The 14373-nt window shown below is 43.1% G+C and overlaps 1 protein-coding gene across 3 annotated transcripts in view; it reads right to left on the minus strand.

The window, feature by feature from the left end:
• Nucleotides 1-14373, minus strand: part of CENPC (centromere protein C) — a 230583-nt gene that overhangs the window by 14852 nt on the left and 201358 nt on the right. For all 3 annotated transcript variants that reach the window (XM_040324693.1, XM_040324684.1, XM_040324677.1), the window contains exons 26-28: nucleotides 13669-13751; nucleotides 10823-10897; nucleotides 5778-5914 (exon numbers count right to left, since the gene is read on the minus strand). In XM_040324693.1, coding sequence (XP_040180627.1) covers nucleotides 5778-5914; nucleotides 10823-10897; nucleotides 13669-13751 — 295 coding nt within the window. The remainder of the gene's footprint in view (nucleotides 1-5777; nucleotides 5915-10822; nucleotides 10898-13668; nucleotides 13752-14373) is intronic.

A 14373-nucleotide genomic window follows, 5' to 3' on the forward strand; every position in this document is an offset into this window, starting at 1 on the left:
ATATAAAAAAAGCAGAGGACCTAGAGAATACAATGGTGGGTGTTGTCGTTTTTAAGTCGGGTGGTATTTGTGCAGAGATCTTTTAAATGCGGTTTTTGGAATAAATATACTTTAACGAATTTTAATGCAAAAAACAACTATACATAAATCATTATTTTTGGTAGGATATAAAAAACGATGTTATGCCAAGTAAATAGATACCGAATATGTCACTTTAAAATTGTGGCAAACTTTGGTACTTAAACTCCATAGGCAACGCTTTAAAAATATTTAGTTTTCCAGTTTAGTTAGAAAGGAGAACTCGCGCTAGAAATCATGCTCTCGCTAGAATGGTCCCGGTAATACCTCACGTGTGGTGGGAACACCGTTATGCGGGAATGACCTACGTATGCATTCGCTTCTGCACGTGAGCTTGAGGTGCCGGAGGGCACTTTAAAAACTTTTTTTTTTTAGGATGGCTTTTGCATTGTAGGGCACAGGTGTCGAACACAAGACCCGGAGGCCGAATCCGTTTCATATGGCCCTTGCACCTCTCCTGCAGCTGCAGAAGAACTACAGCCCTCCTCTGGTCCTATTCCAAACCCCTACCTTCTGCTTTCAAGCAATGCATCCAGTTTCTTCCCAGCAGCAGCATAAGGCAAGGGGGTGCACTGTGATGTAAGGGAGAGTGGGGGACTCAACTTTTGATGGTGGGGTGGCTCTTGACATCTAATGAAAAGGGGAGGGGATGCGCTGGACATCTAATCTTACAGATACAACCAGCCCTTTTGATCGTAATGCTGATGAAATTGAGTTTGACACCCCTGTTGTAGGGAATCGCTGGCTGAAAAAAAGAGATACAGGGATGATGCCTGTAGCCGCAGGCTAATTGATGAGAAGTGCAATTTGGATGCGTTGTCATGATTTAAAAAGAGTAAACACAGTGGATTGATAATAAATGGCTTCAGCCAAACACTAACCATGAATAAAAAAAATGTTTGTGTTATCATTCATATTCTCTAAAAAATGGCCAAGAAATCTAATTCTGCCAGGGTATGCAAACTTATGAGCACAACTGTATGTGAATGGAGCCCAACGGTTACCCAATATAATCACATTATCTTCTCGAATTATAATTAAAATAAAACCAAAAAGCTATTAGACCAAACACCAGTAAATGCATATACAAATCTATAAAAATGTAATAGTATGCAATATAATACTGTATTCCTCTTATGCCTTTCTGAATGTTTCAGCTTCAGAGGTAAACACTCAAAACAGGAGTAAAATCCAAGAATGTGCATGCCCCCATGTTCTTTATATGAAAATACCTACAAATGTGCGGCTCTGTTCTCAGCAGGAAGTTTATTATTTTCTTGCTCATCCTATCTTTAGTCTCCAATGCCTTTAGTCAGCAAACCGTAACCCATAAAAACATTCGCCACTTAAACTTTTCTCTATTCTGCTACCAACGACCTCTACACCAAAAATCGTACTCCTGTCCTGTTCTGTCTACAGCAACTCATTCATCTCTCTTGATACACTTACCCATTACTATACACAGAATTGGGCACCGACTACTAAAACCCTGGCAAACAGATGACACCAGAAGTTGCAAATTACACAGCTGTGCCCTTGAGCAAGTGTGACAAAACTTTGTCCTATAGAAAACTAAATTATAATTCCTCTGTCCGTGCTGCCACACTAACCTATTTTCGCACTCTCAATAACACCCTTAACTATTTTCTACCTTTAACTCTACTTTGTGAGAAGTACAATATGCTAATGCTGGCATCTGCAGTTGAACTACAGAGGGGAGGTGGGGGTACGGTCACCCCCGAAGCGGTAATCACCAAAGAAACCTTGCAGGTTCCAATGGACAGTAAAAAAAAAAAAAAAGAAAAAAAACGGAAAAAAAGAAATACGGTACTTAAAAAAAAAAAAAAAGCAGCACAAAACAAGGTGTGAGAGGGGAGGCGATTGAAACACACACTACTGAGAAAAGTACAGAATTAAAAATATGTAACCCCCAACATTTAAAATTCCTGATATGTGCTTGCTGTACTTGTATGGAAAAGGGTCCTGTTCTCTTTGCATGGTTTCCTTTTTTTGTGAAATCCCTGGAGTTCCTCCCAGTCCCCCCTGCTTTCCCATTACAAATTGACCACAGAGCACAGCATGGTCAGTTTTCTGGCTGTGCTGGGAGCCAATCCAATCGTCAGACGTGCTGACACTAATCCCCCTGCACAACCATTCACTGGGAAGATCAGTGTGTATGCATTTCCAATGTAAAACTGGATAGGTTGTTTTACAAGGTGAGGGTATACATAAAATTTCTGTTTGCTGGTTTCCAATTCTCGTGTAGCCAGCAGTATAATTTGACTGTATCCGACTTCCTGGACTTAACTGAACCTAGGACAGGGACAGGAGGACAATGTCCTGGTTGGGATAAAAGTCAGAACCTACTCTAAGCAAAAAGGTTCTGGGTCTCAGCATCTTCTTACCTATGCAAGACCAAAAAGAGTTATTTGCGAGATAAGGTGATGGCTACAAGGAAATACACCTTGGTAAGAGCTGAAAGAGGAATGTCTCTAATGAGCTCAAACAACAATTTCTGAAGCCCACAGAGAACCGGATTCAGATCCCACAGAACTGGAATGAATGGGATGAGCCACATTGGAGACCCACTGAAAAACAGGATGGCATCTGCTGTGAGAATTGTTCAAAAAAGACAGGAAGAAAGAACTTGCCTGACTCCACTGTCAGATTCCTGAGACAAGAACGATTATTGGCATTAACCATATATCAGCCTATCCAGAGGCCTGTCTCTCTTGTGCCTCAACTGAGGCTACCATCAGTACCAATTTTCTTATGAAGGGCCTGACCGCTTCTGAAGAGTTGAACCTGCGACCAGAGATACTGAAGCCTCTCCTGGAGAAGAAACACTATAGCTTTAAACCTGTCCAGGAGCAGTCTCAGATGCTTCAAGTGATGACCCACTCAAACCTAGTTTGATAGAGTCCTTATTGACTGTTCCCTCAACAGGTGGTCATATAAGTATTCCATAATGCCACTGCCACAAAAACACAACAGGGCTAGCAGCTTCGAGAACACCCAAGGTGCACAATATAGGCCATAGAACAGAGCAACAAACTAGTTGTCCCATGACAAAGTGTAAAAATTACTTATCTGCTGGAAAGATGGGCACGTGTATTCTTTGATGCCCACAGAAGCCAAAAAATCTCCCTGGTAGAGGGAGATTATAAGAGATCTGGTGGATTTTTATTGTTGGCTGCAAATGCTGGCATTTCGTGCCAAGAGGTCTAAGATAAGATTAAACTCAGAAGATCCAAGAGGGCATGGTAGAAATCTACTAGTCTGTATGGCGACACAATTAGGTTTGAAGTGAGAAACTGAGGAAAGGGCAGGGAATTAAACTCCAAGTTGTAGCCATGCAACAGCATCTCCCGCACCCAGGTATCTGGATTGCAAGCTAAGCACCCGCAAAGGTAAACCAATGTCTTCACACAAAGTCCGATTATGTGCCAAACTTGAATTGACTGAGAGCCAAGCTGAAAGGGGCTCTAGGCTGAGGCCGAGGGAGTGAAACTAAAATTCCAGGGCTTTGCAGTCTGCTTCCTAGGCTTCTCATGTTAGAAATTATGGGTGCTCTTGCCACCAACAGCATCCTTGATGATATAATCAAGAGTTGGTCTAAAGAGACTTCTCTCAAATGGTCATGCAAATTAAACAATTCATAGACAAAGCAGGTTCTGCAGAACAGCACTTAAGCCAAAGTGCCCTACATATACAGTATGAACCAACAAAAGGCACATGCAAGAGATAAGACAGGAGGCTTTCAGAAATTCGTTACAGCTGAAATGTAATGCTACAGTCATCCATTCCAAGCATTCAACAAGCATAGGATTAACCACAGTATATTTTGGAATTTTGACTGGTCAGATATGGTCTAACAAAGTGAACTCACAGTCTGAGCAATGTTGAACCTGAAGGCTCACAATCAGACTCTGAAGGGAATGATGCTGGATCACACTCAGAACCTTTGGGGGCAGAATCCCTCAGTACCTGGGTACAAGCAGACAGGAAGTCCAAAATGGACATGGGAGCTTTCTGTGGACATGGGGGAGGCCTTGGTCACACTAGATTGGAGCCAAGTTAGACCAGGGCTCGACAAAATCCAGGCGCCCGGTCGCAATTGCGACTAGAGGTAGCAACCTGGCACCTGGGGAAGCTTAGGCCTGCAGAAGGCCGCAAAGCCGCGGCCTCAATTACCGACTGGCGCGATTAAGCGGCGGGGAAGGTGGGGGCGCACGGGGACACAGGATACCCCATCCTGTGACTGCGTGCGCCCCCACCTCCCCCGCTGCGGCCACGGATTTGCAGCCTTCTGCAGGCCTAAGCTTCCTTCTGTGATCCTGCGCCATCTTGTGGCCGCCGTTGGCATGACAAGTAAACCAGCAATTCTAATGGAGCTTCCCCAGTGTTTTCACGGCCATCTCCTTTCCTCTAATTAGAGCCTCCAAACATTAAATATATTTTTTTATTCTAACCCCCTAGAGAATAAAATGGTGGTCGCTGCAATACTTTCTGTCACACCGTATTTGCGCAGCAGCCTTACAAGCGCACTTTTTTTTGGAAAAAATACACTTTTTTAAATAAAAAATTAAGATAAAACAGTAAAGTTAGCCAAATTTTTTTTTATATTGTGAAAGATAATGTTACGCCGAGTAAATTGATACCCAACATGTCACGCTTTAAAATTGCACCCGCTCGTGGAATGGCGACAAACTTTTACCCTTTAAAATCTCCATAGGCGACGTTTAAAAAATTATACAGGTTGCATGTTTCGAGTTACAGAGGGAGTCTAGGGCTAGAATTATTGCTCTCGCTCCACCAATCAAGGCGATACCTCACATGTGTGGTTTGAATACCGTTTACATATGCGGGCACTACTACGTATGCGTTTGCTTCTGCGCGCGAGCTCGGCGGGACGAGGCGCGTTTTCTGGCTCCTAACTTTTTTAGCTGGCTCCTAGATTCCAAGCAAATTTGTCAAACCCTGAGTTAGACTCTAATCGGGATAAATTCTATAACAATAGAGAACCCTGGTTTTGGATTATGGGAGCTGGGTTCTGCTGAGGATACTGGGTAAATGCCCCCAAAACCACTAAGAATATGGACTGAGGCTGTCTGTGCCAGCAGGACTATCCACTATGTGTCTTAGTATAACGGTAATGCAGCTACACCCAAGGTGAGGCAAAGCCTTTAAGTACTCACAAACCAGAGCAGCTGGTGCTGATGAGGGTTTCAGGCAGCCAGAGGTGACAAAATCACTGTAGGCGGGTAGTGGAACAGACCGGCGAGCCACATGGTACTTTAACAGCAGGAGAAGCAGTACGATGTTGCTTACTCCAGACTAAATGGCAGGAAAGAGTGTGTGTAAAATTCTTTAGAAGACCTAGCAACTTTGTTAAAGGAAAATGTAACAGAAAAAGAAAGCTATTAGGCTCAATTCTCATGGGCTACACTGTGAAACACTGCGAATCCCAGCAGCAAGAATCTACCGATTGACGGATCGACGCGCATAGCGGCAGCCACCAAGCCCATACAGTTTAATGACAGGCTGTCGGCGGCCACAGTTCGCAGAGCCAATCCCAGTCACAGAAATCAGTAGATTCTTGCCACTGGGATTCACAGCACGGCTTCCATGTGAATGGTGTCTTAGCATGATATAGCATACATACATGATTGGTCATAATCTAAAATCTTTATACCAACCAAAATATCAAACTTAGGGGTATCTCTCATATCCTCCTCTGTTGGCTTGAGCACAATCTTGCCAGCGCTGAAGATAGTATTGTTGAAGCACCGCCACACCAGTGAAGGATTACTCTCTCTGGCGTTCTGTACACAATCTGCAAAAATTTAAATAAATAATATCACCAACATAGTTAAAGTATATGTGAACCCTTACTTTTAAAATAGAAATGCAAGGCAAAACATTTAGAGATTATATATATCTAATCTATCTATCTATCTATCTATCTATCTATCTATCTATCTATCTATCTATCTATCTATCTATCTATCTATCTATACACATCCACACACAGTATCTCACAATTGGGCCCAAAGTGCCAATATTTTGGGTGACCACCATTATTTTCCAGCACTGCCTTAACCCTCTTGGGTATGAAGTTTACCAGAGCTTCACAGGTTTCCACTGGAGTCCTCTTCCACTCTTCCACAACGACATCACAGAGCTGGTGGATGTTAGAGACCTTGCCCTCCTCCACCTTCCATTTGAGGACACCCCACAGATGCTCAATAAGGTTTAGGTCTGAAGACATGCTTGTCCAGTCCATCACCTTTACCCTCAGCTTCTTTAGCAAGGCAGTGGTCATCTTGGAGGTGTGCTTGGGGTCGGTATGTTGGAATATTGCCCTGTGGCCCAGTCTCTGAGGGGAAGGGATCATGCTCTGCTTCAGTATGTCACAGTACATGTTGGCATTTATGGTTCCCTCAATGAACTGGAGCTCCTCTGTGCTGACAGCACTCATGCAGCCCCAGACCATGACACTCCCACCATAATGCTTGACTCTAGGCAAGACACACTTGTCTTTGTACTACTCACCTGGTTACCGCCACACACGCGGTTGGGCTTTGTATATCAATCATTAGAAATACCCTTTTTAGATTTTTTTAAGTGATCACGTGACCTCTGTTCTCAGCTGCATATGGAACTTAGGGAGTTGGGAGTGGAGACTGCAAGGGAGTGTGTCAGCAGGAGGCAGAAAAACAACAGTACACTGACACTGGGGATTACAGGCAGACTGTGCTCCCAAGTAAGATGTGAAGAAAACTGACCACACTGGAATGGATGTGCTTTCGTGCCTAGCATGGCCAGTTTTAAATGGGAAAGCAAGAGAACTGGCAGGATCATCAAAGATTTCACACAACAGAGGCAATGCAAAGAGAATAGGATACTTTTTCACACAAGTCCACGGTACAACACGCACATATCAGGAATAAGGAATAACAACATTATTCAAAAAGAGCTTGTACACACGGTGTGTTCAATTCATTTCTATTTCCATGGATCAAATGTCAAGGACTGACTGGCTTTGTCCTGATTGTTTATCAGTGTGTGTATGATCTCCTGTGATGACTATCATGGGAAGTCATGAAGTGTCATTGGAAATGTTTTTTTTTTTTTACCAATAAATGATATATTAGTTTATTCTTTAAAACATATCCAATAAAAAAAAATTGAAGAAATCAAGTCTCGTCATTAATTTAGACCAATATGTATTCTGTTACATATTTTTGTAAAAAAAAAAATATATATATATCCATATAAGTGAATATTGATTGTGGATGCTATAACTTTTGTGCAAACCAGACTATGGGATATTTTTTTTTTTCACTAGTAATGCTCTCTTCCCCTAGGGTGATCGATGGGAGAACAGCTCCCGATCAATCCCGCATGCCGGCGGTACTCGCGCCTCCCCTCCCAGGCAGCCCAGCTCCTCACCAGGAAAAAATTTGAGGGCTGGCCTAGGCGACGCCTCCCTCTCTGCATTCTTCTGGGACACGTCACAGATCCCAGAAAATTGCTTGGCCACTAGGAGAGTGCAGCACTAATCGCGCATGTGCAGTGCGCACCCGGCCGTGAAGCTGCAAGCTGCCATGGCCGGGTGCCCACAGTTGCTATAACGGCCCCGTGAAGAAGAGCGGGGCCTCATGTGGCCACATCGCTGGACAGGCAAGTGTCTGTTTAATAACCACTTAAAGTGGATATAAACCCAATTCATGAAATTTGAGCTGGGCACATATATCTGCAGTATTTTGTTATCTCTCTACAAAACAGCCAAATTAAAACGATAGCAGGCGGTCCGTAAGAGGCCAGATGTCAGCAGCGGAACTGCTTTAAGTAGCCGCAGTGGCTCCAATAATAGACGGTTCTCTTTTGTACACTTCAATTCTGAACTGGTATCAGCTTACACAATACACTGCTAGTGGCAGAACAAGTTAATTTTATTTTTTCATTAGTTAAAAACTGCACCCACTATTAGACTTTATATACAAAAATATGCAAACAGTTTTTATTTTTCAGATTGGTCAGGACATTTTTTCCTAATATACAATCTAAATATTGTATATTGATCCATGAGACATCTGAACATCTGTCTTGTCTCTTACAACAGTGATTTGTGAACTTTTTAAACTAGAAACCCTGAAAGTTAATGACTAATAACCAGGGCTCGAGTCCTGCGGGAACGCGTGGGAACGACGTCCCTGCACTATTTTTACAGCAGGAACGCGCGTTCCCTTTGCAGGACTAGCCGAGCCGCCCGAGCCGATCAGAGTCCAGCCTGGCCTGTATGAGGTATGTGACACCCTCCTCCTCTGTGGCGTTGCTAGCGGGGGGGGGGGGTTGTTGCACCCGGGTGACACCAAGGCAGAGGAGGGGGGGGAGCGTGAAGAGATGACAGTGCGTGCAGTGCAGGCTTAACTGTGCCCGATGGCAGATGAACATGGCATGCACATCAGTACACAGTAACAGATCACTGCCGAAGTCAGACCCTGCACAGAGCTGCAGCGAGGTGCCGAGTGCTGGAACGATCCCTGCACTCCTACACTCAGCAAAGTAGATATCCATTCCACCGCACCCGACAGATTATTTCTAGTCCCCGCCTCTGACATGATGTCATTCAGAGGCTGGACAGGAAGAGAGAGAGGTACCGCGCGGGAACATGCATGTTGCTGGCATTGGGTAAGTGAGCAATGGCAGACTGAGAAAAATATATGTTGCAGTGACTCTTTTCCAGTGCCCAGGACTTGTTAATGTTTAATTCAGCACAAGGAGTTAATGAATACTGATATAATGGGGTGATGAGCGCAGTAAAAGTGAGTCTGCTGTGAAACAAGGCAATGATCAGTGAACCAGACCAATCATGACCTGCATAAATCACAGTGACTGAATAAACCAAAAAACAAGAACTAGCAGGTGGCCAGTGAAAAAATGCACACATAAGTAAATGACATTGCTGTGAAATAAACCAGTAAACAGTGAAAAAATGTCTCAAACATTAATACTGGTGCAAATAATGTGCAACCACAGCTAACAGATATGGTAAAAGAACATAATTAATGCAAGTGAATAAAGTCCCAAATAAAATATTAAATGGCTGAAAATAAATGATGACGATCCTTCAGGAATCTTCCAATATAGTCTTGAATGAGGTGGGCTCACAGAGCGCTTACCTTTCCAAAATAATAATTAAGCCTTGTTAACCTGGACATCCATGAGAGGTGCTGTTAAATCCACATCTAGGGTCTGGCTATGGATAGCGTCCTGTGTGATCCTCTGTGGTCAGCTTCAAAACCTCCTGGTGGACATCGATGGTACTCAGCACATTATTTGCACCAGTATTAATGTTTGAGACATTTTTTCACTGTTTACTGGTTTATTTCACAGCAATGTCATTTACTTATGTGTGCATTTTTTCACTGGCCACCTGCTAGTTAGTTCTTGTTTTTTGGTTTATTCAGTCACTGTGATTTATGCAGGTCATGATTGGTCTGGTTCACTGATCATTGCCTTGTTTCACAGCAGACTCACTTTTACTGCGCTCATCACCCCATTATATCAACACTTTCAGTTATTCATATTCGCATATGTATACACTATTAGATTGAGCAGCAGTACATTATCTTTATATATTCACTCTTTTTATTCTAAGTTTATTGGGTAGGCGCGAGAGTTCCTCCCACACTTTAGTTAATGAATACTGCCATTGATCTCTAATGCAGTAGTGCCCAGTAGAAGTTAATTAACCCCCTTGTGCTGTATTAGTGGTCAGTGTCAGTGTTAATGAACCCATTCATGTTTCAATAAAAAGGGGTAACTAACACTGACCACTAATACAGCACAAGGGAGTTCATTAACACAGCCACTGGCCACTACTGCATTAGTGATCCATTGCAGTGTAAATTAACTCCTTGTGCTGCAGGGCTTTAAAAAAGCATTAATGCCACTGACCATCAATGCCAGGGCTATTATTGTAGTTACTGCACCAATGCTTTGAATCATTGTAGAAATGGACACCAATGTTGACAGTTATTTTTGCAGAAACTGACACTGTACTGGCAGCTATTATTGCTGAAACGGGTACTGATCCGGATGGGGGGTTGTTATTTCCTGGGGAGTTCAATTTTTTTTCATATCATATTGTTAGTTAAATGTGCTAATTGCTTTATAGTTGTTAACGGCACTACTATTGGCATTATATGCAGTGTGATATGGGAAAAAATACAATGGGGGGGGGGGGTGACACCATTTCTTACCGCACCAGGTGACACCAACCCTACTGACGCCCCACCCTTGGCTGTGTACAACCCCCTACCACCCCTGCCTGTGTCTAACCCTCTACCACCCCTGCCTGTGTTTAACGCCCCTCAATACCACTCCTGGCTGTGTTTAACCCCCCACCCTACCACCCGTGGCTGTGTATAAACCCCCACCACCCCTGGCTGTGTCTGAACCCCACCATCACTGTTGCATGTAAATCTGACTTACTGATAAATTTAATTTGGGTTTTAATTGCAATGATATAAAATAATTAATGTGGGGGCCTTTTGGTGGGCAATATTTTTTTTTTGGAGGGGGGGCAGCACTTCATTCCTGGGCCCAGGCAGCACAATGTCTTGGGCCGTTCCTGATATATATATATACACAGTATATGTATTTTTGAGGTGGGGAATCTTGGGTGAGTTCCCACACTTTTTTTCCCAGGACTTGACCCCTGCTAATAACATACCTGAAATTACATCGCAGTCTGTGTCTGGGTCAAGCACAATGGTTAAGGGAGACATATCACCATTGTTAAGGGATGCTGCAAAATGACAACAGATTGGAGTACATTAGTTCCTCTATACAAAATATATGCAGATATAGACATTTGCATTAGAAACAGAGCACCTGGTTCTAAAAGCTCAAGTTTTTTTTACCCTTCCCGCAGCCGCCTCCCAGCCCTTTAAGAGCTTCTATATGCCGGGACGTGGAGATTCAGGTCATGTGACCGTTGTGATTGGCTTTCACATGATCGGAAAGATCACAAACCCAAGCATGCTTTGGGAGCTTTCTGATCCTCACTGGCAACTGTGCTGGGAGTAGGGCTGGGGGAAAAATCGATTTGAATCCTGAATCGAGTTGCAAGGTCAAATTGATTCAGGTTTTCAAAAAATCTATTTATTTTGTATTTTTTCCCACCAGGCCCGGCGCCAACACCGCGCCGGTCCCGAGGAGATGCGGGCAGGAGTTTTAAGGCGAGGCCACGGCTTCGGCCTAGTCTGCGAGGCCGGACACCGCGGCCTCACCTAAAAACTTCTGCCCGCAGCTCCTCAGGACCGGCGCGGTGTCCATAAAAAAATAAATAAAAAAAATAACTTGATTTGAATCGTAAATCACGTTTTTTATTTAAAAACATTTAAAAAAAAAAAAAAATCCCAGATTTTTTTTTCGGGGAGGGGGGGGGGGGTGGAATCGCCCAGCCCTAGCTGGGAGTGCACAAGAAGCACGCTCTCAGCACAGAAACCTTTCTATTTAGGACGCATATATGTGGCCTCTCTGCCTTAACCAGTTCCCGACCCCGCATGTACATATACGTCCACAATATGGCACGTACAGGCACATGGGCGTACACGTACGTCCTCGCCTATTAGCGGGTGGGGGGTCCGATCGGGACCCCCCCCGCTACATGCGGAGGTCGGGTCCGCTCGGGGAGCGATCCGGGACCACGGCGCGGCTATTTGTTTATAGCCGCTCCGTCGCGATCGCTCCCCGGAGCTGAAGAACGGGGAGAGCCGTGTGTAAACACGGCTTCCCCGTCCTTCACTATGGCGGCGCATCGATCGCGTCATTCCCTTTATAGGGAAGACACGATCGATGACGTCATTCCTACAGCCACACCCCCAAACAGTTGTAAACACATACTAGGTGCACCCCAACTCCTACAGCGCCACCTGTGGTTAACTCCCAAACTGCAACTGTCATTTTCACAATAAAGAATGCAATTTAAATGCATTTTTTGCTGTGAAAATGACAATGGTCCCAAAAATGTGTCAAAATTGTCCGAAGTGTCCGCCATAATGTCGCAGTCACGAAAAAAATTGCTGATCGCCGCCATTAGTAGTAAAAAAAAAAAAAAATAATAAAAATGCAATAAAACTATCCCCTATTTTGTAAACACTATAAATTTTGCGCAAACCAATCGATAAACGCTTATTGCGATTTTTTTTACTAAAAATAGGTAGAAGAATACGTATCGGCCTAAACTGAGGAAAAAAAATGTTTTTATATATGTTTTTGGGGGATATTTATTACAGCAAAAAGTAAAAAATATTGCTTTTTTTTCAAAATTGTCGCTCTATTTTTGTTTATAGCGCAAAAACTAAAAACCGCAGATGTGATCAAATACCACCAAAAGAAAGCTCTATTTGTGGGGAAAAAAGGACGCCAATTTTGTTTGGGAGCCACGTCGCACGACCGCGCAATTGTCTGTTAAAGCGACGCAGTCCCGAACTGTAAAAACACCTTGGGTCTTTAGGCTGCATATTGGTCCGGGGCTTAAGTGGTTAAAGCGACCCATCTGGCGAGACTTAAAACCCAAAACCAAAAAGGTAATATATTGCAGCTTACCAATTGTTAGATGTGGTGGCTGTATTTGTTTTTAAGGCCTTTTTCCCTCTATTTATACCTGGTGATCTGGCCAGTGACACTTTTTGTACTAGAGTGCCTACATTCTGGATGAAGGCACACAGACACATTTGGACTGCAGAATTTTAAGAAAGGAGTGTTAGCTGTACTAGCGGATTTGGATACACTAAACAAATTAAAATCAAACTCCAGCTATACATTTTTTAAGCAGGTAAAGCAACAATTTTGTTCCCTTTGGGATAAAAATTTCCATAAATTAAGCAAAGGTTTATGATTGCAAGCACCTCTGTCAGTGTAAATGGTTTGTCTTAACCCCCTAACTGCTACATCTGCAGGAAAGCTTGTTCTGTTGAAAAACAACAGATTTACTGTCTGGATCACCAGGTGAAAATAAAAGGAAAGTCTAACAAAGAAAACAAATGCAGCCATCACACTTAAGAACTGGTAAGATGCAATATAATAAATGTTTTCTTTTGGCTTTAATACTGCTTCAAGCTGGCCATACACTGATCAAAATGTGTCTGGTGCATTAGGGACAGCCCGAATTTTAATCAGTCTGTTGGCTCCTCCACTCAACAGAAGTTGATTGTTCAATAAACTTTGTTGATGTGACATGTTGGAAATTTTTCGATCAACCATTGGCTGCAGACAATCAGCTACAGCTGCTGTCCCAGTGGTGGAATCTTCCATTCTTCTTGTTTGTGTAGATGGAGGAATCGTTTTTTTAATTTAATCAGCCCACTTTTATGTGAAAGCGATCTGCCCACTGAAGAAGAGGATACCGGGGTTATGGTAGCTAGCTGCTGCCATAACAATGGTATTCTTCTTCAAAGTACCGACGTATAACGACGGCGGGTGGTTCGGAAGTGGTTAAGTGGAATATTAGCAAACAAAATGTTTACAAATGACTATTACACAATACACTAAAGAGAAAAAAATAAATCATACCTGCAGTAGATAGGTTTCGAACAACAGTATCCATCCGGTTCTTGCATCGCATTGCCCTTGTCTTCAATACAGGCCCACTTTGGCTAAAGAAAAGATTTGGATTACAAACCACTTACACCAAGAACAAAGTAAAAATGAATAGTCATGTGGCACAACCATCAAGGCAAACTTCTACCTTGCACACAAATAGGATTTTTTTCATCATACTTACCTATAAAAATCCATTTGAGTGCATCACAGGACACAGAGCCGGTTATTATAAGAATAACTACTTGGTTTAGTTATACGCCACCTATAGGTAAATGAACACTGGTAGATTAATCAAATAAAACAGGAAACACCTTCCCTATATAACCCCTCCTACACAGGAAGCAGTCCGGTTTTGTAGCAAGCAATACAGAAGGGAGGGACCTCTGTGTCCTGTGATCTACTCAAAGAAAAGGATTTTACAGGTATGATGAAAAAATTATATTTTCTTTATCGTACATCACAGGACACAGAGCTGGTTATTATAATAACAACTTGGGATATTCCAAAGCAGTATCCTTGAGTGGAGGGAGACACCATCACAGAAACTGCCACCAGAGAAGGACCTACTCTGCCATTTGCAATACGCTGAGGCCAAAGGCAGAATCCTCCATGTTATTGACATTCACCTGTTATTGATTTTCTCCACTGGAAGAAAAATCTTTTGGGCGACTGAGT

This window comes from Rana temporaria, chromosome 1 (assembly GCF_905171775.1).
Source record: "Rana temporaria chromosome 1, aRanTem1.1, whole genome shotgun sequence".
Classification (NCBI taxonomy): Eukaryota; Metazoa; Chordata; class Amphibia; order Anura; family Ranidae; genus Rana; species Rana temporaria.